Source organism: Clarias gariepinus, chromosome 4 (assembly GCF_024256425.1).
Source record: "Clarias gariepinus isolate MV-2021 ecotype Netherlands chromosome 4, CGAR_prim_01v2, whole genome shotgun sequence".
Taxonomy (NCBI): Eukaryota; Metazoa; Chordata; class Actinopteri; order Siluriformes; family Clariidae; genus Clarias; species Clarias gariepinus.
Window position 1 is genome coordinate 8925599 of NC_071103.1, and position 24988 is coordinate 8950586.

Below are 24988 nucleotides of genomic sequence, written 5' to 3' on the forward strand. Positions count from 1 at the left end.
CTTGCTATTCATGTGGATGTTTCTTTAACACGTACCACCAGCCTAAACACCATTGCCGTCCAAGGACATCCCATCACTGGAATATTATTCGCTAATGGCAGTGTCTCCTTCCTGCAGGATAATGCTCCCTGCAACACTTCAAAAATTGCCCAGGAACAGTTTGAGGAACATGAAAAGTGGTTTACGATGTTGACTTGGCCTTTAAAATTCCCAGATCTTAATCTGATCAGGCATCTATGGGATGTGCGGGACTAACAAGTCTAATCCCTGGAGGTCCAACCTTGCGACTTAAAGGACACGTACTGTACTCTTCCTTAAGCATGTATAGAAGTAAACATTTCAGAGTAATTGCTGATTTTGCTGAAGAGGCCAGGTTGTTGGTCAGTCTGAGGCTGGACTGTCAGAGACAAATAGCTAGGAATCCTGAAATGTTGCATAGTTCAATTTAAAGACAAATGCAGAGAGAGAGAGAGAGAATTGGCAATGCGGTCTTTCTTTCTCTCACTAGTTATTGTTTTCACCGAGTTTAGTCCACAGTGGTTTGGATGTGTAGTACCTGGAATAGATAAGCAGCACAGGGAAATTGGACGTGTTTAAAATGAGCCTCACGCACAACCCTTAAGCCCCTTAAGTGCTTTGGCAACTTTTATTCTATTGTAACGCCAATGACTCCCATTAACAATTTGGTTTGGATGTGAATCGGAAAGGAGAGTCAGGAAGAAGGATGGGCATGCAATCTCTCTGTCTCTTGTTTTTCTGCTGACACGAGTGCAAACGTACATACTGAAGCAGGCTGTAATGAGTGCAAGGGGCACAAATGAACTGGTGTCTGAGCATGCAGCCAAATGATGGGTCAACCTGGTATTCAATTCGAACTAATTTAGGGAAACAATGCGAATCAAAATATTGTAGGAAACACGTGGATGGAGACTTATTCACTCTGTGTGCACACATGCATGCATACTGTACACACACACACGTACACACACAGGCATAATCCCCTTTCACAATAAGCTGCTCTAATAAATGTGTTAAAATTTTCAATCTAAATTATGCCGATTGTGGTTGCAGCTTGCGTGTAGTTACCGCTGGAAATGTTTTTCCCTGTTGGGAGGAAAGAATACAACAAATGAGCTCAGTGGATGTTATTATAATGGATGTCTAGGGGCAGTCGTTGGGGCAGTCAATAAATGTGTAAAGCAGGCAAAGATATAAAGTGAATAAGGACAAAATGATAAGTGTCACACTTCAAGCAATAAATGTAAAACAATAATGGGTACTTTTTCCGTGTATAAAAGAGGATTCCTGCCAATTCTGACTTTAGTTACAAAACTTAAGACTTATTTCTCAAAATTCTGACTAATAACCCAAATACCTAAGAAACATATGGGTCTTTAGTCATCACTTGCCAGTGACTCATCTAGAGTCTACTGTAGAAGCATGTCCTCTTCGATCCCTGAGAGATGGTGCGACCAGCCGAGCAGTGCTGGAGGATCAGGCGGAACATTGTGCACTCCAGGGTGTGATGAGAGCTTTGAGGCAAGTGGGTGCCGGGCCTTTTTAAGTTGGTAGGCGAGCATCACTGTTTTGAATTTGATGCGGGCAGCTACAGGAAGCCAGTGCTGGGAGCGGAGAAGTGGGGTGGTGTGGGCGAACAAAGCCGCACATCCGCGTTCTGGATCAGCTGCAGAGGACGAATGGTGCACAAAGGCAGACCTGCCAGGAGCGAGCTGCAGTAGTCCAGTCTCCAAATAACAAGAGACTGAACAAGCACCTCAATGGCCTGTGTAGAGAGAAATAGATGAATTCTTCTGATGTTTTAAAGAAGAAATCGACAAGAACGAGTAAGGTTAGCACTGTGAGTGGGGGAAAAAAAGGATAGTTTATGTCCAGAGTTATACCCCAAGGTTGCAGGCAGCGACTGAAGGAGAAATCTGAGTGTTGTCCAGGGAGATCATAAAATCCTAACAGGGGGATGAATCACCTGGGATGAACAGCAGTTCGGTTTTACTGAGATTAAGTTTTAGTTGATGAGCTGCCATCCAGGATGAGATGTCTGCCAGACATGCTGAGGTGCGGGTGGAAGCCTGAGTGTCTGAGGGAGGAGAATTCTGAGATTAAAGTCCTAATTCTAAGATCAAAGTCAGAATTTTGAAAAATTCAAAAAAAAAATAAATGCTGAATTTTCCAAAGATGAACACTTTTTTTCTATTTTATGGTGGCCTTATACCCTGTCCATGCCCTGAAACCTTTGAGATGCGTCTATGTATTATTTGATGCTTTTCCTAACACACGCATACCCTTTTTTCGCATCTATCTCTGAATGTACGATCTGTATAGATTTACATTTATTTATCTCATTCTCATCATTATTATAGCTGAGCAGTTGAGGGTTTAGGGGCCTTGCTTAAGGGCCCCACCATTGCACCTTAGCCTATGATTGCAGGGTTTGAATCTGGGACCTTTTGAGCCGTAGTCCTATGCCTTACCCAATAAGCTACCCCTGACCTCACAGTTTAAGCTTGTTCATGAACATGAAAATCACAAAACTACTTTTCTTAAATATCGTTAGACCGACAAAGAAATCTGGATGTGCTGCAGATTTAGATCCCTAATGAAAAGACCAGAGGCTACAGTGAACAGCAAAGCTCTCAGAGATGACGAGAAGAATTCATACTCTTCATATCCTCCATAGTAGCAGAAAGAGCATCAGATCTAGAGGGCGAGAGGAGCAGCAGCAATAAAACATGGTGACAGGCTTACATGTCCAGCTTGACTGAGAGAGCGAGAGAGCATAAGAGAGAGAGAGAGAGAGAGAGAGAGAGACTTATTAAGAATGCTTTTGTCCTACATTGGTTTATAACTATGTTTTTTCCCTACACATTCATATCTCCATTCTGAGAATATATTAGATTGGCTTTGGATGCACAGAGTCAAGTGGCCCTTTGTGTGTGTGAGACATACAGAGCTATAAGGCTGATCAGATAGAGTGCAGTGGTGCCAAAGGAAAAGAAAAAGTGTTGGCCTAGCATTATTGAGCCCTGACTGAAAAGAGACGAGGGCCGTTTGACTGTCTTTCTGTTTGGGCAGCTGAATGAGGCTTATTGTGGCATGCTCGGCCTCGGCTGCCTGCACAAAAATCATTGATATTTGGGTTTGCGCATCTGCAAACGCACACCCCCATGACAAACAATGCGCCCAGAGGCGATGAGCGCTTTATAAATACGAGATGGAGCAACGACTCGCCGAAGCTTGACTCCGGGATTTACTGGCGGCTGGAAGAGCGTGCAGACTGCGAGATTAGAGCTTGAACCCACCTGCAGGGGAGTCGGACAGAAGAACGGCTCAGGAATAGGAAGGGAAAGCAGGGAGACGACAGAAGGAGGAGGAATAAGAGTGGAATAACTTTCATCTGGCCTTACTGACTGTAGAGGACCTAAAAAAGAATTGATTGGAAGCGCGGCCAGTGCGGCTACCCAAGGGACGCTACCGCTAGGCGCCATCTATCATATTGGTCTGCCCTCCGTTTTATTACTGGACCCTGATGACACCACCTTTTCTCAGATAGGAGTGTGTGCTCCATGTGCACACCTCACCTACACACTCTGCCCTGACGCAGGGGGGATATTATTCCTACCACCTTCAGACCACCACTGCACCCTGCCCTGTGTCTGTGTCTGTGTGTGCGTGTGTGAGAAAGATAGATAGCAGGTGTTTGTGTGTGTTCAGGCCATGTGCAGCAAAGCGAGGCATCCTTTTAGAAGTCGAGACATATTGCACCCGTTCAGCTTCACGAAGGCGTTACGGATCTTTCTTTCCTAGTCACAGAACACTGACTTTTAATATTCGACGTCCTCTGTCGCGTGCCACGGAAGCTTCCGATTTTGTTGAGCTCGTGCTGAACTTTGAGATGTATCGCTGCTCTAATTAGTTTAAAAAAAAAAAAAAAAACCTAACCGCAGCATTGCATTGTAAGGCAGGACGAAGATCAGAGTCGGATAAGGTGCTGAGGCTGGCATATTTTTTTCTTTCCACCAAGCCTAACTTGGTGCATTTGTCTTTTTCCCCCCTACAGTTTTGAAGCGTACCTTTTCTTCCTGCATAGTTTTGATGGAGCTTTGTGAGTTGCTTCACCCAGCTGTAACCCTGCATTGATCTGTATTGATGTTTGATGCCACACTCAAGCGGTGTTGTGGAAATAAGTCTGGCATTTACCAAGTGGGGTGTCGCTTGAATTCGAACCCAAGTGTACTTTAGGATGAGGACCGAAGTGAACATCTAACGGTTGAAAACAGATAACACTAAAACAAGGAGCGGCTCGTGATTGTGCACGCTTGTTGATCGTTATCGAGGTGCAGAACTAATTAACCTGCACTCTGGTTGTTAATAGCAGGTGTGATTAAGAGTGCAAGTAAAATTATGCAGCCTTGAATTTTTTTTTTTTTTCGGTCCTCGGACGAGGAAGTTGAAGGAGTTTAATTTGTGGATATCAGTTCTAGCTCCTGCTGGAGTGTCTGAGTGAGGTGATGAGAGCTTGAACAGCCGGGTGAAGTGTTTTAATTAGCTGAAACCTTACGCTCTGCTGCTGCGTTGCTGTAGTAGTGGTATCTAGTGGTTGCAGTTTAGCTGAGTCTCAGCTGGGTGACAGAGCCAAGTGTGTATGTGTGTGGCATGTGTGTGTGTGTGTGTGTGCCTGGCCGAAGCCACAGAAGCCTCATTGACCAGCCTACGACAGTCAATACACAATGAGAGAAGGCCGGCGATCTCTCCTCTTCTCTCGCTCCCTCACTGCGCTGCTCGTTCAGTCGTCCATTCTGCTCTCTCTCTGCTGTAAGTCTCTTTCTCTCACAGTCTATTCACTCATTCTCATCATACTATCCTCAAATCCAAACTGTCCTTGCCACATCCTGCTCATGTTTTGAATCCTGTTCCTCCTTTCTTTCTTTTTTTCTCTCCTGGTGAATTTATCTCTCTCAGCCCTCACACTATGACTATCGCTATCACGCCTGACCTTCCATCCTTTTCCCGGTTTTATATCCAGGCATTTTATTATGGAGGAAACATAATTTATGGGCGTAAGTGCACAAACGCTGAGCGGGTAGAGTCGGCGGATGGACGGAGTCAGCTTCCAGATTTATGATTGCAGTGCGTCAAACAATTTTAAAGTCTCTCTACAGATTGAATGCCGGATCAATTGGGACTTCGGATAGGAAAATATAAAATAAGCAGATCGGCTCTGACTGGGTGTGCCTTGAAAACTGTAGATGTTGACATTGTGTTGAAGTCGTATACTGTAAACCTTTAACTATAAATGTATGGGAGTTGTACCAAAGGTAGTGCAAAAATGGGCATAACTTCTTATTAAGTGACATAGGGTGTTAAAATGATTTTGTTAGAGTAGCTCTCCCGCTATAAAAAGCTGCTACTCTGCATAATCTCCATCATATGCGATGCATTTGCACCATTGTCGAACCTCGAATCCTCTTTTAAAAAAGTCCCCTTTGTCGCAGTTGACGGTCTCCCTCTGTGTGGTTTGGCTTCAATGCTGGTTTCACCTTCTTTAAACTTTTTTATCCATCTGTGCACATTGCTTTTGTCAATGATGTCATCACTGTAAATATTCCGTAACAAGGTGGGAGACCATCAACTGCGACAAAGAGGTTTCGTGGGTTGGGTTCAATGGGCCAAATGCATCCGCTTGTGATAAAAGATCATGTTAGCAGCAATTTGAACGACCTATGTCAGTTAATTAAATTTTTTTTACTGATCTAGTTTTTTCAATTTCTTATCTGTGATTTCTTCTCCGATAACCGAACAGTGTATTTGCCTAGGTAGGTCCTTTTTGCTAGGAAGTAATATGATAATAATCTAAGAAAGATTGATGATAATGGAGTAATTTTATAAAAACTTCTATATTGATATCTACAGTATATTTCTATGCTTTTATATAGTTGACTCTACTAGCTTGGAAAAGTTCATCAGGCAGGATGCCGTGATCTTTATGACTGATGCTAGCTGGCTAGGTAACATGGCTAGCTAAGAATCCTGTCAGATTGTGATATTTTTGTTAGCCAGGTAGCTAAAACGACAGCGATGTTTAAAATCCTGGCAGAAATCCTGTCAGTATATTTTGATTAGCAGGTTAGCAGAACAGAAATGAAGATGATAAACTCTGTCAAGGTATTTTAAACGATCTTATCTTGCATTAGCACTAGCCAACAATAATTAAGTTTTTTCATCATTTCAGTCAGCAATTTCTGAGGAGATTTTTTTTCCCTTTATTGTTTATGTGTAATCTGTATGCTAATGCTAAGTAGCCTGAATTTCAACTAACCTGATTACATTTTAGCTAGGACTTAAAAGGTGTGACTAGCCGGCTAGCTAAGAGGACTGAACCAGATATAAAAATACGTTCCGAGCTCAAAAACGTCTCTCAGTGAGAAGAGCATTAAAGCCGAGGAGGAAATGAGAGGGAGATGGGTAATGAGGTAAAATGATACAGGTGAGATAATAAAAGTTGTTGCGCATGGAGGACGATAGTTAAGAAAGGGAGGATGAGAGGACAGCTTCAGCAGTCAGCAGATGCAGTGTGGCAGGAGTAGTTATGACAGTGACTCTGTACAGTAAGTTGACCTCCGAAGTATTGAGGAGAGTTTTATGCTCAGGCTTGTGGGTAAAAGTGCTGACCTAAGAGCATCTCGGCTCATGTTTATGGTGCTAATCATACGGAATCTGAAAGGCAGATGGAGGTCGATCAGCGCTATTACTCAGACGTGTGATAAATTCGAGCCCGAGAGTGTTCAAGGCAAACATCTGTTCGAGGAGTAATTTGCACTGCGCACCTATTGTTTATTTCCCAGAGTGTTTAAGGCCCTTACTTAGCAAGGACATGGTTGCTGGTTCGCTTAGGATCAGCGCAGCATGAGCTAGACGATACACTGCCTTATTTGTGTGCGTGTGTGTTGTTGTTTTTTTTTTTTTCTCTCTCTTGCTTCCACATATATTTTTTTTCTCTGGCTTTGAATACGCATTGTCTCAGCAGTGCTGGGTCTTTATGCCAGCTGGAGAGAAAATGTACATATATTCTGAATGTCTGAATACAAAAGATCATTCTGGGGACAGGGGGGAGAGAGAGAGAGAGAAAGAGAGTGGGAAAGAGTGGGAGAGAGAGAGAGACAGAGAGAGAGAGAGGGGAGGGGGTCTTTAGCCTTGGCAGCCTGAGTGCTATAAAATTCTTGCCAGTAAAGCATTTTTGCCATTGAATCTGAGATAGAACAGGGATTGAAGCCAGGTCAGTGTGTGTGTGCGTGTATGTGTGTGTGTCTCACAGCTGGCCCTAGGCATGCCAGAAGTACCGTAATATCCCTGAAAATTTAACCATAAGCCCTTTCTTGTGATCCCTACCTATGTACTACCAAGATACCAACAAGCGTCCAAAACTAGTGCATGGACAGAACAGCAAAGCAAAAGATCTAAGAGAGAAAGAACAATCTAATAACTGGGCTGAGAGAGTGAGAAAAGAAAGAGAGAGAGAGAAAGAGAGAGAGATGGTCAATCCTGAGTAATGGAGAGAGAATGGGGGATGAAATGAATCGTTTCGAGGCGAGCGAGCTTCAGGGAGCGATATGGTTGAAATATGGCATAAGGAGAGGTGGGTGTTAAAGAACATGAAGGTCACGGAAAGTGACAGAGAGAAGGAGAAAGAAAGAGAGAGAGATTGAAAGAGTGGGGGGATAGATAAGAAGCCCAGTCTGAGCAGACTGAGAGCAAATGTAGTGATGGAAGTGTGGAAATGAGAGCGTAAGCAGCATAAATAGAAGATCAAACGCAAGAGGAAGAAGCGTTTGCCACTGCAGGACGCCCGCAGAGCGGGGACGAGAGAAATTGAAGCGAGCACAAGGAGAAAGGGAAGGAAGGAAATGAGAAACGAAATGAACATCAACTGCTGATGTGTAATTACAGCACTGGGGACTAGAGAAAGATGTTCTGTGCATTTTCCCCTCATAACATTGACTTCGCTGTCTCTTTTATTCCGCTCTTTCTCTCTCTCTCTCTCTCTCTCTCATTTTGCTCTCTCTCTGTTTCTCTCTATGTCTCTGTCTCGCAGACAAAACCCAGCTGATTATACTCTAAGCCTGAGCTGCAGAACAAATCACAATATGGAGCTGAAAGCAGAAGTCTTTGTTGTGAGAGATGGAATAAGCTTGGAAGGAGAGAACAGACAGAGCAATAATGCAAAAAGCAAAAGGAAAGGAAGATGTGTACAGAAGGAGAAACTGAATAAAAAAGAAACGGGGTGGAGAAAGAGCGAGATCAAGAAAGGCCGCTGGAGGAAAGAAGGATGCAAGAGGGAGGAGAGGGAAAAAATGAGGGATTAGGCTACAGAAGGAGGTTTTGGTTAGGATTGAGGGTGTAGGTGTGAAAGAGACAGAGAATGAGATTAGACCGGAAAAGCAGGCAGTGAGAGAGCGAATTATGAGGTTCAAAGCCAAGAATAGGATGGATAGAGCGAAATGGGGACAGGAAAAGGAAATAAAGGAAAGATCGGAGAAATGACAGAGAGGTAATGAAGAGAAGAGAGTTATAAAGGATTATGTATTATTTATAGCCATGGCATTTTTTTTTTTTTAAACTGTATTCGACTGGCATCGGGTACGATTCCTCAGAGAGAGGAAGAGAGTTTTAATTTTGGCTCAGTGAGACTGTGAGATAGAGATAAAGCAAAGGAAAGTAGGAGAAGAAGAAGAAGAAGAAGAAGAAGGATCTGTCATCTCCAGCAAAGCGTATCTCCACGGAGTTTACTGATTATGTGGAGCTAATGAAAGCACACACATGCACAGTGTAGAAAACCCAGTGATTATTAGGACTTCATTTTCAAAGGCATACAGATGACGCACACATGCACACTTAGACTCACTCAAGTAGTCAACACATTATACTTCAGGTGGTCTGAACAGATGTGTCGGTAATCATTGGAAATTGGAGAGAGGGAAAGAGGAATGTGATAAGAAGACAAAGGAAGAAAGGGTCAATTAATACAAAGTGGCTCGCACTTTTTCACCAGATGGGAGAATAAAAGAGAGGAGGAGTTCTGAGAGAATGGGTAGACGAGGCGGGAGTTTTTTTCCTGTAAGACCTGATGCATCCTTTTTTCTTTTTGTCTCTTACGTTATTCACATCTCTTCCCAATCGTCTGTGTTGTCTCCCTTTTATGGGTTTCCACAGTGGATTATCACACAGAACCCCACCACCCTGATCCCATCCCACTCGTGTGTGTAAAGTTATAAAATACACTTTAAACATGTGTACAAAAGCTGCGGCACTTAACTACACTTTTCTACTACATTCGTAATGACACTTCCCCCTGAAATATAATCATTCCATATAATCAAGCTTATGCTTGAGAGCAACATTCTCATCTGTGAGTCATTCAAAAGAGATTTTTAAAAAATGTACATTAAAATGTTTAACTTAATCCTGTTACCTGATGAAACGCTTCCTTGCGTCACATTTTCAGCGGGAAGTTGCATCACCTAACCAAAAATTATGTTCTCTCCATAATTTTTCTGCATTTTAAATTATTATAAAGAAATAACTTAATTCATGTCTCTAACTCAAGTTCCATTAGCGGGGAAACTTTATATATTGTACATTTGTAAATTCGAGGCTGAAGCCTGGCACTGCTCCCTTATTTTAGAGACCTATAAATTGTTGTTCTTGCTGTTGCCCACTGGCAGTGTACGTGCAAAGGCATACTTTTCCTAGATGTGATGTTGAAAATATTATGGTATTATGCTGGAACAGCAACTGATTCATATACATATAGTGAAAACATGTGTGTTAATGCACATTCCGGTACAATAGTTTGAAAGTTACTTATTCTGAGATTGCATTTGACCACACTATGTGATGGGCAATTCATGTATGGAAATGTGTCCTCTTGCTCCCAGTACCACTCCTTGATCATTTGAGTCCTAGAATATGGCCATGAGATCGGGAAGGAAAAGCTTCATAGCTGGTCATTCAGGTCATCGTCTGACTTCCTTTTATTGCCACATAACGTTGCTGAGCCTAGACCTGACCAACTGAAGCGACTCCAGATTATTAGACTGCCTCCAGAGGCTTGTGCAGTGGGCACTACGCATGATCGGTGTGTATTGTGCTACTGTTATGCTGAATGGGTACGTTAGTGTTGGGTTTGGTGTTGAGAACGTTGTCTTTTTGTGCCTGCATTAGAATGTTAATTTAAAGTTGTAACAAACTTTTGAAAGACATGGATGGAAGTGTATAGTGTATGTTTGTGTGTGTGCATGCATGTGTGTGTGCAGTGTCTGTGTGTGTGTGGCAGGGGGGTGATGTGTGTGCACAGGCTGTAACTCAGCCCTCTAATCCGTTCCTGGCTACTGATGGTGTGGATTTACTGTACCCTGTACTTGGCAATGTCCCAGCCCCCTAAATCCAATTTGCCTACATCTCCCATAATTCACCACTATTTCTCAGTGACGCATTACACCCACCCTGGCGTGGCCTTGTTTATTTATTCTGTATGCTTTTTATTTATTTATTTGTTCTTTTGAAAATGATGGCCTGTCTTTCTCGCACTTGAGTCCAGCAAATTAGGGCCATTTTTCACCCTGCCGAGAAGCCGCCGTTGTGTTTCTGAGAGCAGTTTTACCTCGTTGGTATGTCGCCCCCATCTGGCCGAGACATAAAGTACACCTGAATTAGATTTTCTTTTTGTGTGTTAAATTTATATGCTTTTCAGAGCAGTCGCGCATTGATCCCTTTACCTGCCGGTTTAACCCATTTCCGAGGATGTTAAGCGCACTTGTTTTATCGTGACTTGATTTTAATGGGGTCATGATTAATCCGCCTCCTACAGGTCTTTGTGTTTTTCTGCCGTGCCTCGTCAGAAGCTTAATAGCTTACCCACGATGCACCTATCACACCAATTTCCCAAGACATTACTAATGAAGCCTGTGGTTTGTATTGTACCGCTTACAGCTGTGGACGACTCGAAAGCCATTTGTCTCCTGTTGTAGGATACGTCTCCCTTTTCCATCACGAGGGCATGCGATCGGTCGTTCAGATTTTGACGTTAATCTTGCCTATTCATTTCATTCATTTAGACAGTGAGGGGGGCAGATGCTGTCGAGATTTGAGCAGCCCCTCAATTAGGATTTTTTTTTTTTTGCATGATTTCCCAGTCAAACCCGCACCATCTACTTTCGTCACCGATTCCATGAGGTTGGTTCCTGATTGGCCGGAAAGTCTTTCATCATGATCCCTTCCCTGCCAAGGCTTCACTTGATGTATAGAACAATTAGGGCCCATTAAAACAATAGCGGCCCAGTCAGTAGGTGCCAAAGTGCTGACTAATAACAGTCATTAAAATGATCATCGTAATGGCTGTGGCATTGGCGATCACCCAAATATCAATCACAATACTGATGAGTGGAAAAGACGTCGTAATGGCCGAATTACTGCGACAGTTGTTGGGAGGATAAAGGTCTGTCAGACTTTCTTTTTCATGCTCACCCATTTTCATCCCTCTTTCCTTCTTTTTTTTTTTTTATTTTAACTCAATACCTCGCCTGACAATGTTTTATTACCCTTCAACCCTTCCATGGTGAATGCAGTGATATGGTCCCTAAACCTGATTAAGTCGGACTAAATCGAATTTAAATGAAGTCAGAGGAGCAGGACGAATAGTGATGGGAGATTCGCACTGCCAAATATCACTCCGCTATAGCCTGTTCTTTCGCTTCCCTTCGTTATTCCTTATTCCGCCTCTGTAGTTTTTTTTTTTTTTTCCTTCCTCCCCTTAGCGTACGTACTCATGAAGGACATGAACGAGACATTTATGGCTCTGTAGGCGTACGCCTACATCAGCAGTTCTTGTGGAATGACAGCTCTTGATTGCCACCTCTGACGGTGTGCAGCTTGAGGGATATCCAGTGAAAACACCACCTGGTGTGGAGGATAACAGGTGCACTAGCAATATGCTCAGCTTACCTGGGGTATTAAGTCGCGTGCGTTTCCTGTTCGGGTCCCACCTCAGCACTGCTCCATAGTCGTTAGCTGATTAATTTGCCCTTAAATAAGCCAGTGAGCTCGGGTGGTTAGATGGGAGAAATGGCCTCAAGAGCGAATTAACAAGAACATCTTGATGACCGAAATCTATCAGATTCTACAGATGTGTAAACATCTTGTCTTGTTCGCGGGCTCGGCTATAACATCAGGCCTCATCAGATCTGCGGTAACGGATTTAAACCCATGATCTGTGCAAAGATTCATTGTTTTTTTTTTTTTTTTTTTTTTTCTTTCTCAGAGACCTCTGTGTCAGCGCTGCAGATAATTGCATTTCGCCAGAGCTTCACATCCTGGGTCTTTATTCGTGCGGCCAGGCTAATGGCACGCTGTGCACGCTCGCGAAAGCCGCAGCCAGACGCTGCTTAGTTGAACATTAGCAATGCAGCACTGGCTTCAGCAAATCCCCGCAAAAGCCCAGAATATGGAAATGCTAAATTCCATGTGCCAGTGAGCGCATTAGAGGTGTGCGGATGCCAGCGCCAGCGAGCAAGAGAGGGTTGTAGGGGAAAGCGGTTCAAAAAGGACAGTGCACCAGTTTTCACTGATTCTCATGATCTAGTTTCTTGAAAGCATCCTCAAAAACTGGAGTATGTATTTTAGTTTCATGCCAAGCTTTTAGTCTGGAACCGAGGAATTACAAGCAACAGGTAGCCTATTGTATGGGAAGAACAACAACAACTCACTAACAAAACCTACAACTCCAAAAGTTTTGGTACCTCTCAACGGACTTATTATAACGAAGTAACATTACACCTTTTTTTTTTTTCTTCAAGAAAGAGCTAGCGCGCTGAGGATTATTACGAGTTGAGGGATAATCTTTACAAGACAATGTTTGTTCTGTACACTGTTTGTTTGCTGTTATAAAAATGGATTATTTATGATGGAAAGCTGTGCGAACAGACTGAAGAGACTGTCAGCCCACACTCATGGAGAAAAATAACAATTATGATTCTGAGCTAAGCAACATGTAATTGATGCTCTCTCTCTCTCCCTCTTTCTCCCCCTTTCTCTCTCTCTCTCTCTCAGCACGGGGCCAGGCGGTGCAGGCTGAGAATGTGACAGTTCTCGAGGGCGGCACAGCGCATATCTCCTGCCGCCTACAAAACTATGACGGCTCCATCGTGGTCATCCAGAACCCGCGCAGGCAGACGCTGTTCTTTAACGGCACACGAGGTGAGCGCAGCACGACCTTGGAAGTCAGGAGTCATCTAATCCACTCGTCGTGCGGCTAAACATTCAATCATTTGTATAGTAACAAAGGAAAACGGCTTTTGCTTGAAGGGAAAATCCAAAGTGAAAAGGTGGTAATGAAGAGCAGACTCTAGGTTTTTTTTTTTTTGAAAGTGTCCACAGTAGTTAGTGTGTGCAATTTTGTTCCACACCATGCTTTCAGTCTGGAACTGAGCAAATGATGGCCAATTTTTCTGTGGGAGCAATTCCAACAACCAAAAAGTGTAGTAACAAAGCCTTTTTCCCAAATGGGCGAAAAATGATCCTATACAATTAAGCAAAATCACACTTGAAGCTGCACAGCGTCACTCCGCCCTCGTGTCTACGATCACATCGCAGGTGTTCTGATATTCAGCACAACAGCACAACCTCGGGAGTGATATTGATTTTATACACCGACATTATGACTATGTACCTAATATTGAGTCTGTCCCCTCCTTGTGCCACCAAAATAGCAATGTCCTGTGTGTTTTGACACCTTTCTATGGACACCAGCATTAACCTTTTCAGCAATTAGAGCTGCAGTATGCACTCTTGTATTGGATCAGAGTACATGGACCAGCCTTCACTCCCACTGAGCCTTGGCGGCCCATGACCCTTTTGCCGGTTCACTGGTTTTAATTCCTTGCACCACTTTTGGAAGGTCCTGCCCCCTGCAGCCCGGGAACAACCCATCCCGTCACAATTTGGCCGTTGTCGAAGTCAATCAAATCCATACATTGCCCATTCAACACATCAACCTTAGTGACAAAACGTTCACTTGCAGCCTAATAGAGCCAGCTACTTTCATGTGCCGTTAGCACAAGCTACTGTAATAAGGGCCAAATTGTGATGGCTAGATGACTGAGTCAGAGTAATTCCGAAAAACCTATGAACTAGTGACAGGGTCATGGGCGGCCAAGGCTCACTAATGCACGTGGGGAGCTAAGCCTAGCCCTGTGTAGTCTGATCCAATAAAAGAGCAACTGTAGCTTTAATTGCTGAAAAGGTTAATGCTGGTTGTGATAGTAAGGTCTGAAAACACCGGGCATTACTGTTTTGGTCGGTGTACAACAGTTCCATAAGTGTCATGAGATTACGATGTTTTTTACCAGTTATTTTGCTCCGCCAACAAATATCCGTCCGTGGATATTAACCTTATAACCTAGCTTTGACCTCAGACCTCAGTGTAATTAACAGGGATGAGATAAGGTTTCCATTCTTTCTGGTACTGTGTAGCCTAAAGGTGTGGACGATAGACCATGGAGGTGATGGAGAGTTTTCAGAACTTTTGACATTGACTTGATATTTCCACTTATTCTGCTTTAGGCTTTAAAACATCAGCTAACTTCATGTTACATATTATTGAAAAACCCAGTTCTGTTGTGCTCTATGTTACCATTTGTGGAATGGCTCTCGTCCAATCAGATTACTCAATCAGACAGAACTGTTGTATAATTAACATGGCAAACGATAAACCATATTTTTTTTTATGAAGTTGTGTGTCAGAAACCAAATCAAGCTATGTATTTCCACTGGATTTCTAAAGGTTCATCTTTGCGCTGGTGTTTTGATGAATACCAATCATGAGTAAATTAGCAGGCACATGGTGCATCTCCATGCTGCCTAGGAAACTCAATAGTAGGCAAACAACAGCAAAATCGGCTGCCAAAAACGACAGAAAAGGAGAATTAGTTCTAAGTTAATTAAACCAAAAAGAAAATGGTTGTCATGAAAAAAAGGGAAAAAAATGACTGTCATCAGATAATAATAAACACTAAGCATTTCACAATGGAAAGCATATTTTTATTGAAAGAAAAACGAACCATTATTCTTAGTCTAGAAATATCTTGCACGGCAGTGCATCCTGGCCGAGGTCTTTTTTGGAAAAGCATATGGCTGTGTGTCATATAGAAGCTGCGTAGCACAGCAGGAAGTCTACAGCACAAGGTAGATCACTTCCTATTATCACCTAGTGGTGTTTGTAACAAAGTGTTGCATTGCATTAAAAAAAAAAATTGATGCCATGGAAAAGACAATGGAAATCTTTTAAATAATCGCAGTGCCACGTAATTAATGGATTTATTTAGCCTTGTTTTTTTTCCCCCACATTCAGCTTTTCTATAGGTAGTACCTTTAATATGAAACAACTGTGTTTCACAAGGTGGCACAGTGGCATAGTGGGTAACACTGTTGCCCTTCACCAGCAGGGTCTGGGTTCAATTCCCAGCTTGGTGTCTGTGTCTATGAAGTTAGCATTTTCTCTCCGTGCTTGAGGGTTTTCTCCAAGTGCTCTGGTTTCCTCCCACAGTCCAAACACATGCAGGTTAGACTTATTGGTGTTTTTCAGATGGCCCGTAGTGTGTGAATGAGCATTTGAGTGAGTGAGTGAGTTTGACATAAAAGTTCCATTAAATTTCAATGTGTACATTACATTCACAGTCGTTTAACATACACTCATTATGCAGAACAGGTTCACGTACGCTCATCATGAATATGAATGTCATGGCAGGATCGGGCTTGCAGTGATTTCTTTACCTGTCTTTTCCTCGGGCAGACTCATTATATAGCAAACATCTTTAAAAGAAGAAAAGCCGCAAGTGCACAAATTTAAATTTATGTTGGGGCCAAAAAACAGATTAAAAAAATGCATACAACAATCCCAGTATGTGGTTAATGGTCCCATAGCAAGTTTCATCTTTAGCAGATGCTTTCAATTGCCATCAGCAAGCTTCTGGCAGGATTTTGTTTATTCTCCTTGACAGAATTGATAGAATTTGTTGGTTTCCTGGCACAGACCTGTCTTGTAAACACAGTCGACAGATTTTCAATAGGGTTGAGGCTCCAAAAGCTTAATTCTAGTCTGCTTTATCCATTCCACAACCAGCTTTGATGTGTTTTTAGGACGATTGTCCTGTTTGAACACTTAATCGTGTCCAAGTTTCAACCATCTGATGATTTGAGGTTCCGCAGTCCTCCTCCTTCATGATTCCATCCACAGTCCAACTGGCAGCAAAACACCCTCAAAGCCTGATGCTAACACCACCTCTATGTTTAACAGTTGGTACGGTGGTACACTTTTCCAAGCAAAAACTGTTTTTTATCTTGGCACAGAGAAGCTACTGTACAAGCTATAGTTAAGCAAGTGTTCTTAGGCTTGGAAATTAAAAACCGTTTAAGACATTCAGCTCCACTGCGTTGATATCGTCCCTGTGTTGATATCAGAAAACCCAAAATAAATTAAACCTTCAACATAGTACAAATGTAAGTTGTACCATCATTCTGCCCCGGAAAGGAACAGTTCAAAGAAATCATTAAAAGCTTAATATTGCCATGATATTCATATTTATGATAATTTTATGTAAAATCCTGACTGTAACTGAAACAACAACCTATTTAAAGTTTAACACATAATCTGTATCTATATACTTAGTAACTTTATTGCAGATTATAAGATTTGCATCCATTGAGTTAAGGTTTTATCTTCCCATGTATAAATTTACATTCTGGAGCATTGGGTAGCATATGAGCATTACAGATTGTTTTATGAATACCATATTTCTTGATTAAATGCCTTTATGCATGATTGATGAATAAATCTGTTCATATCTAGCTCGATATGCGATACCTATAGATTTAAATAAAAGATTTAAAGTTTTTATTACCTTTTTTTTAATAGTACCTGATAAAAATTATTATTTTATTTCCCTTTTCATTAATAAAGGTATTATCAGTTAAAATGATGGGTCATTTTAAAAACTAAACTATATAGTTTTACTATATTATAATGATTTAAATATTACTCAATGCATTGACTTTTACTGGTATTTATAAAGAATTCCAATGATGATGATATTATTATTATTATTATTATTATTATTATTATTATTATTAATTATTAAAGAGAATAATATTAACGTTTGCTTTAAAAGATAGGAATATAGTAGTTGTAGGATTGAAGTACTCTAGAGGTATGTTAGTAGTGGTCATGGTAGTAGTATTACATTAGTAGTAACAACATAGTAGTATTCTTGTAATAAGGTATCAGTAGTAGAAATAATAGTAGCGGTAGTGTAAAGTAGTAAAAGAAGTAGTGTGGTAGCGGTAGTAGTATTGGAGCTGTAGTATAATAGTTGTAGTAGTGTAGTAGCACTTGTCATAGTGGTACCTGTATAGTAGCTGTAGTATAATAACAGTAAAAGTAGTAGTATGGTAGCAGTAGAAGCAGTAATAATATAATAGTATTCTGATGATGACTATGATAATAATTATTATTATAAGTAGTAGTAGTATGGTAGCAGGAGGAGTATTGGAGAGCAATATAGTAGTAGTATGTTAGTAGTAGTAAAGTAGCAGTGGTATAATGGTAGTAGAAGTAGTAGTAGGGTATCAGTAGAAGCAGATTATTATTATTATTATTATTATTATTATTAGTTGTTGTTGTAGTAGTATTTGCAGTAGGATAAACTATAGTTGAACCAAGAACCACGTGTAAGATTGTTATCTTAAAAATTAATAGCTGCTTTACTGTTTTACTGCGACAACGGAGATGAAGTGATTTTGAGAGAAAGTGCTCGGCTCATTTGATTGGTTCCTATCAGTCATCTTTCCACCAGTGAAATGCTTTGTAGATGGAGCTAAGCTGAAATTACACATTCCTTCCTTGACAGAGCTTTTATCATCATTTTGTCACCGTTTGTCTTGTTGAATTACTTTTAACAGATTTATTCTAAAGATCTCTTTAAAGCTTTGATTTCCTTCTCCTTTTTTTTTCTGTCACTCTCACACAGTTTTGCATTTCTTTTAAGTTGCTGTGCCTTATCACACTCTGGCATCCCATTTTGTTGCAACAGCTTAGTCCTATCTAAAGGAATGAGAACATCGGGGGGGGGAATTCAGCTGATTAAATGTTAAAGTTGATTAAATGTAAATAGACTGGGGTTCAGAAAGTTCAAGGTGAAGAACAAAAATAAGTAACGGTGTAAGCCTGTGCTGCTCCGCGTTGTTCATTTCAATGGCACTGAATCACCTCTAATTTGCAGCTCTATTTTTCTATTTAAAAAAAAAAAAAAAAAGTGTTTGGGCTATTAATATCAAGCGATCCACAGCGAGAGAGTGTCAGCTCATGGCTGGTCTAAATGCTCTGAGAGCGTCTCGCTTCACTAACTAATGGATTTTGATGGCGGGTTTTAAATGAATGGTGGAGCAGAAATATCCCTTCGGCCCTGTAAGCACAGTGACCTATCAGGTCTGTGTATTTCCCCTGAGCCTGTTCCGATTGGCTGACCATGAGCGGTATGCAAATGAGGCGTGACTAAAGGTGACACGGGCTTAAACAATGCTTTGACATTTCGCTGCCATTTAGCATGTGAGAAGGCATTTATCTGTTTTAGAAGAGCCTCTTTTCTTCTTTGTGTTAAACAGGGTTGAATGAATAGGTTCACTCAGATACAAGCCTGTTGTTACACATTAGTCACTGACTCCCTTAGTTTCACGGTACCTCCCTAACACACTCCCGCTGTATGCATCTCATTCGGGTAACTATGATGGCGAGCATAAGTATCCGCCCTCTTTGAACTTTGTCCTCATTTCGTTTTGTTATATATACCCAAGTCATACACAAACTAGTCTACATTGTTCTACATAGCAATAAAGCTGGAAATTCATTTACAGTGTAGATGTTATGATTGCACAAGTATTCAGTGGAACCTCTGCATCAAATTTAAGATTTGTACGATTTTGGCGAGTTCTTGAGGAAAAAATTCATATTGCGGAACACATTTTTCCATAAGAAATCATGTAAATGCAGATAATCGGTTCCAGACACCCAAAAATATTGCCAATGTTACCAATTTCCAGCGTGATAATCGAATTTTTGCATATAAAAGAAATGTAAATAAAGTAAAATATGACAAAATAGAACCTTAATTAAACCTCACTTAACTTCAAGTAATGATTCCTCTTTGCACCGGCTGCTTTAAAGACAAAACTGAAAGCAGCTGCCTTTTCTTTTTCATACCGTCCTTGCTTACATTCCTCGGACCCATGATGCTAAATTTTGCACAAATGTATGCGCAACTTAGCCGGCTCATTCGGTCACCCGTGTGTCGAGAATGCTTCATATTGTGTGAGAAATATATTGCAAAGTTTCAGGAATTAAAATTGCTCTGAGATGCCTAAACTGATATGCAACCAGCTCCCATAACCTTAACAAACAGAATCCCGAAGGCTAAAAAGCAATCCGAACAAGTACAGGAGTAGAAAACGTTCTCGAGCTTTGTCTCTTAATAAACCTCAAACTGCATAACAACATTAAATCTGATTATAAAAAGCAGAAAGAATATAGTACAAAAATCCTGTACAACCATGCCTTGGAGGTCGTCTACCGAAACGTCCGTAACCAGGTAGTAGGCAGAGGGCAAAGAAGCAAACTGTCTAAAGAAGCAAGCGATGAATACTTACACGTACCTAATTTACCTATTTATTCACTCCTACACTCCTTCACTCAGCCTTAGCATGCATTCTCATAACTCTCAGTTAGGATTATCACCATTTCAGATACCTGTTTCACTCCTCCACACGAGCCCCGAATCACAAACTGGAACACTCCCTAACCTCCGTCCTTCCCTCAGTCATTAAATCTCTGTCTATGACCTCTTTATGCAGTTAGTTACTCCCTCAGACATCACTTTACTTTCTCTTAATCAGTCACTCGATCACTGGATCGTCACTCCATCAAAAAAGGACGCAAGTGACCCCACTCACTAAATCACTCAGTCACTCTAATAATCCATGACACCTTTGACCACACACTCCCATTCCCACTGCATCACCATTTCACTTAATCCTCTCAGTCATGGCATTGTTCACTCAGTCCCTCACTCATCCCCTCAGTCATTCCCCTGCTCCCTCCCTTGTCCGTTCACTAATACTCTCCCGACTCCAGACTTCACTGATTCCGTCATTTCTTCCAGTAATTCCTTATTCACCAGTTCAGCCACTCCTTCACTTCTTGATCACCTACTCATCTATTCACTGTCTGTCTGCAATGAAGTATTTTGCTCAGTCACACCCTCTATCACTCAATCGCTATTTCATTGTCCATATCTTGTAGTTCCACCGGCAAGCATTAACGCAGAAACCTTTAAACATGCCCTTTAAGCCTGAAACGAATACAGGATGGAAAATAGGGACTGAATATGGGAAAAGCATTTTCCCTGTTTTTGTGCCAAATGTAGCATGATGTCAGCAACGTAAACGCAAAAGGCAATGTAAAAACATAACGTATAAAACGATTATATATGACTGAGAAAACAGCAAGCATTGAGTGCATTGAAGAGCCTGGTATTTTTCAGATGTACGGTGTTGGCCGAACGTATTAAGGCAACATATGCCGTGTGTTATAGTTCTCCCAGGTGATGTCACTAATGAGTTCTAGCCTATCTGCCTGAAGAGTTGGGCTAATTAGCTGGAAAACTAGTGCAAACTGTCTATGTCCCATTGGTCTTCATCTTCTGGAGCGATGGCCTGGGTCATCTCCGGACCTGAACCCGATAGAACACTGTTGGACAGTGGTGAAGAAGTCAAGAAACCTTCTTCTGTACATCATCTCCAGGAAGCAGTCAGGCAAGTAAGGATTGAGCAAATGAGTACCGCAGGTTTTCTAGCATAAAGAACTTCATACTGAATATTGATTCCTTATTTAAAAAAAATAAATTGAAAATGGCATTAAAACATTACATTTCATTTTTGTCTCAATACTTTTGCCCAGCACTGTATTACTGCATCAATAACCCTAGTTGTAATTATCACATTAATCACTACAAATGCGGTTAAATTTAATTTCCTTCGGCTTCCCGCTTTATTAATTGCCTCGTGCTCCTGCACATCCTGTTATTTAGCATTTCCCTTTAATGCTGTGCACCAAGAGATACTTCTGCACACAACTTACTGTAGCTGTGAGATAGTAATTAAAAGTTCCCTATTTAAACTCAGGAATTTCTTAGGGTGTTTGTGTGTGTGTGTGTGTGTGTGTGTGTGTGTGTGTGTGTGTGTTTGTGTGTGTGTGTTTGTGTGTGTGTGTACTGGTGTGTGTGTGTGTATTGGTGTGTGTGTGTGTTGTGTGTGCTGGTCTGTGTGTGTGTTGTGTGTACTGGTGTGTGTGTGTGTACTTGTGTGTCTCTGTGTGTATGCGTGTGTGAGTATGTGTATGTATACATTTGTGTGTATATGTATACATAGGTGTGTGTGTGTGTACGTATATATATATATATATATATATATATATATATATATATATATATATATATATATATATATATAAATATATAGTGTGTGTGTGTGTGTATGTACAGTATATATGCGTGTGTGAGTGTGTGCATGTGTATGTATACATTTGTGTGTATATGTATATATAGGTGGGTGTGTGTACGTATATATGTGTGTGTGTACGTATATATGTGTGTGTGTACGTATATATGTGTGTGTGTATGTATATATGTGTGTATACGTATATGTGTGTGCATACGTGTGTGTATATATGTGTGTGTTTGTGTGTATATGTGTATATATGTGTGTGTGTGTGTGTGTGTGTGTGTGAGTGTGTGTATACGTATGTGTATGTATACGCTTGTGTGTGGATGTGTATACGTATATATGTGAGTGTACGCATGTGTGTGCATACGTGTGTGTGTATATATACTGTACGTGTGTGTATATACAGTATGTGTGTGTTTGTGTGTCTATGTGCGTCTGTGTGTGTGTATGTGTGTATATGAGAGTGAGTGAGAGAGAGATTTTGAGCAGTGGAATTAATATAATAGAACTCGTATTTTGTTTATTTAAAATGAAAGGGTAAATGGTTACATCTTAGATCAATGAATATTCAGCTTCCTAAATGTTTTGATTATTCAGACCTAAAGTAAACAAGTGTCTTAGTGACATGTCACTCTGAGTTCGAACCAAAGTCCATTTTATTGCTCAAAAATCTGACTGACACTTTAATGTGACCACAATACAATGCCAACTTATAATACATGTTTAGAGCTATTGATACACTTAAAAATAATAATAATAATGAAAGAAAAGACCTCTACAAATCTCTAATCCACTTTGGAGGCAATAATTATAGAACAGAATAGATTATACAACATTTAGTTCTGACCGAGTTTGGGCGAGAGTCATCCCAAGAGTGGTGACGTTGGAGCATAACCACACTGCTCTCCATCACAAGTGTCCTAACAAGCAATACTTACACTGTTGGGTGAGAGCATGGGTGAAAGTGGTACCATATACTGGAAAAAGGTGAGAACGATTCCTGCCAAAACCCACACTCAAAACTATTTGAAAGATATTTTAAAGTGGAATAAGTGAAAATATAAGGTGAGTTTAAAGGAACTTTCTCAGGACTGTCCACCACCTCCATGGTTCATTCTCCTTTCCTTTCGGCTATGTCGTTCCAGAATCAATTTAAAACTACTTTCTCACTGTTAATTACCATGACTGTCGGACTTCAGCTTCTCCAGCCGTGGTCGGTTCGTTCCGCCAGCCACGAAAGAACAAAGAAACTGTGTTGGCTGCGCATGACTGTGATATCTCCGGTGCTCGGGCTACACTCTCATGGCTATGACTGCATCAGAGCCGTGGTATTATTCAGCACAACAGCACTCCCTCTCGCGTGATCTTGCTTGAATGGAATATAATACACAATAAAGGCATTCTATTTTATTCTATTCTCTAATTATTAAATACAAAATGCATTCCTTATTTATTGATTTATTCAGTTTTGAGTGTATTAATACAACATATAAAAAGATTCATTTTGATCAGATTTTATATGATCTGAGTATCCGTGAGATGTTAATGCAACAAAATGACATTTTGATGCTCGGTGTTGAAGCTTAAGTTCAAGCTCAGTGTCACATGTTATTAAGACACGCCTCTGTTTTAGGCAAACCCCTACCTACATGTACTGTATAATTCTTCCGTAATTAGAGTTTGATGGAGATCGATTGTAATAGCTGGAGTTATCATTAGCAAAGGCTGTAATAACAAAGCCTACTGTAGTTATGACTCTCTGAACACACAAAGCCTCATTGTAATTATGTATAAAGATGTTGGGGGCGTGTCTATAGAGACCAATCCAAAAACATTTTCGACATAATTTTTTGTATGATTTGTACTAGAACGAAACGAAAAATATTTAGGTTTAGTTTATATTTTTTTCCCCCTCCTGAATCCTCACTAAACCCGATAATGATTTATGTACCCCAAAGTCACTCAGTTCCACTTTCATCCCCTTCCACAAGCCCCGAGTCCCTGTGTCAGTGCCACGCCCATTCAGGATTTAGCTCATCGTCTCGCTTAATGCCCACTTCACCGTTTATTTCACACACACTCTCCACTTTATTCCTCCATATCAGCCTCTCATTCCCACAGCCCCTCTGCTCCCTGCCTTCCTCCCGCTCTCATTCACTTCTTATCACACTTATACCTTCATTTCCTTCCTTCCACCCACACGCAATGCCTTTTCTCGTCGCTCGCGCTCTCACTGGTTTAAACTCCCTCGCAACGGAGCGAAAAACATAAATAACCGGGACACAAAGGTCGGGAACAGTCGAGCACATCTCAGGGCTCCAATTATTGTATATTTTGTGCATTGCACTGATTGCTTTGAGACGCTACATGCGAACAGGACAGACGTGCGTTTCTGCTGAACTGCGCTCGGCAGAAAAACAGAAGGCCACTCGGGAGAGTCTTAGCCTTCAGTCAATATATAATGAGCCTACGCTCACTGCCACAGCTTACAATGGCTCTTCCACTTATCATTATTTGTTATTATTCTCAATTTCTGACTATCGATTTTTTTTTTCTGCTTCTTTACTAATGGAAAACCTGTTTTTTCTCCTTCACCTCTCTAATTCCTCTGTCCCTTATTCTGTTCCTCCTGCAGGGTATTGATTACTTGTGTCAGCTCTTTTGCAAGAACATGTGCTTAACCTGTTCTTTCCCGTATTCCTAAGAGCTTCTCTATGCTCTATGCTTTTCTCCTTTCCCGTCTTCTCCCCTTGTTGTCCGCTCTCCTCCTCTTTTTTTCCCACTCACACTTGTATCCCACCTTTTCCTTTCCACTCCTCCTGTGTCTTTTCCTTTTCTTCTTCCCTCTCATCTGCCCTCCTCCTCCTTATGATCCTTTCCTCTCCTCCACTCTGCTTTCCTCCACTCTCTTCTCTTCTCCCATCCCATTGCCTTGTCTTTTTTTCAACAAACTCCTATTAATCCCTCTTATCCCCTCTCCTCCATTCTCCCTTTCACTCCTTCCTAATTAGGAGAGGAAAGGAGGCTTAGTGGTAAGCACTGTCACCTTGCACCTCCAGGGTCCGGGGTCGATTCCCGCCTCTGGTCTGTGTGCATGGAGTTTGCATGTGGGTTTCCTCCGGGGTATTCTGGTTTCCTCCTACAGTCCAAAGACATGCAGTTTAGGCTAAATGGCGTTTCCAAATTGATTGTAGTATATGAAAGATAATCAGGTGTACGACAGCTGTATCTGCAGGGTGGGTAGTATCTGTCAGCCGGTGTGCCGGTGTTTCTTCTTTTCCCATCTCCACATTGCTCTTTTTCTCTCTTCTCTTATAACCTCCTTCAATTCTTTCCTCTATCCTCCTTCCCTCTTCTTCCTTCCTCTTCC

The 24988-nt window shown here is 41.3% G+C and overlaps 1 protein-coding gene across 3 annotated transcripts in view; it reads left to right on the top strand.

Annotated features, from left to right (window-relative positions):
• cadm4 (cell adhesion molecule 4) overlaps nucleotides 1–24988 on the top strand; it is a 205021-nt gene that overhangs the window by 149003 nt on the left and 31030 nt on the right. The window contains exons 1-2 of one of the 3 annotated variants that reach the window (XM_053495245.1): nucleotides 3269–4830; nucleotides 13120–13266. In XM_053495245.1, coding sequence (XP_053351220.1) covers nucleotides 4746–4830; nucleotides 13120–13266 — 232 coding nt within the window. In that variant the 5' untranslated portion in view covers nucleotides 3269–4745. Of the gene's footprint in view, nucleotides 1–3268; nucleotides 4831–13119; nucleotides 13267–24988 lie in introns of those variants that run through there. The other 2 variants (XM_053495247.1, XM_053495246.1) reach the window with 2 other exon arrangements.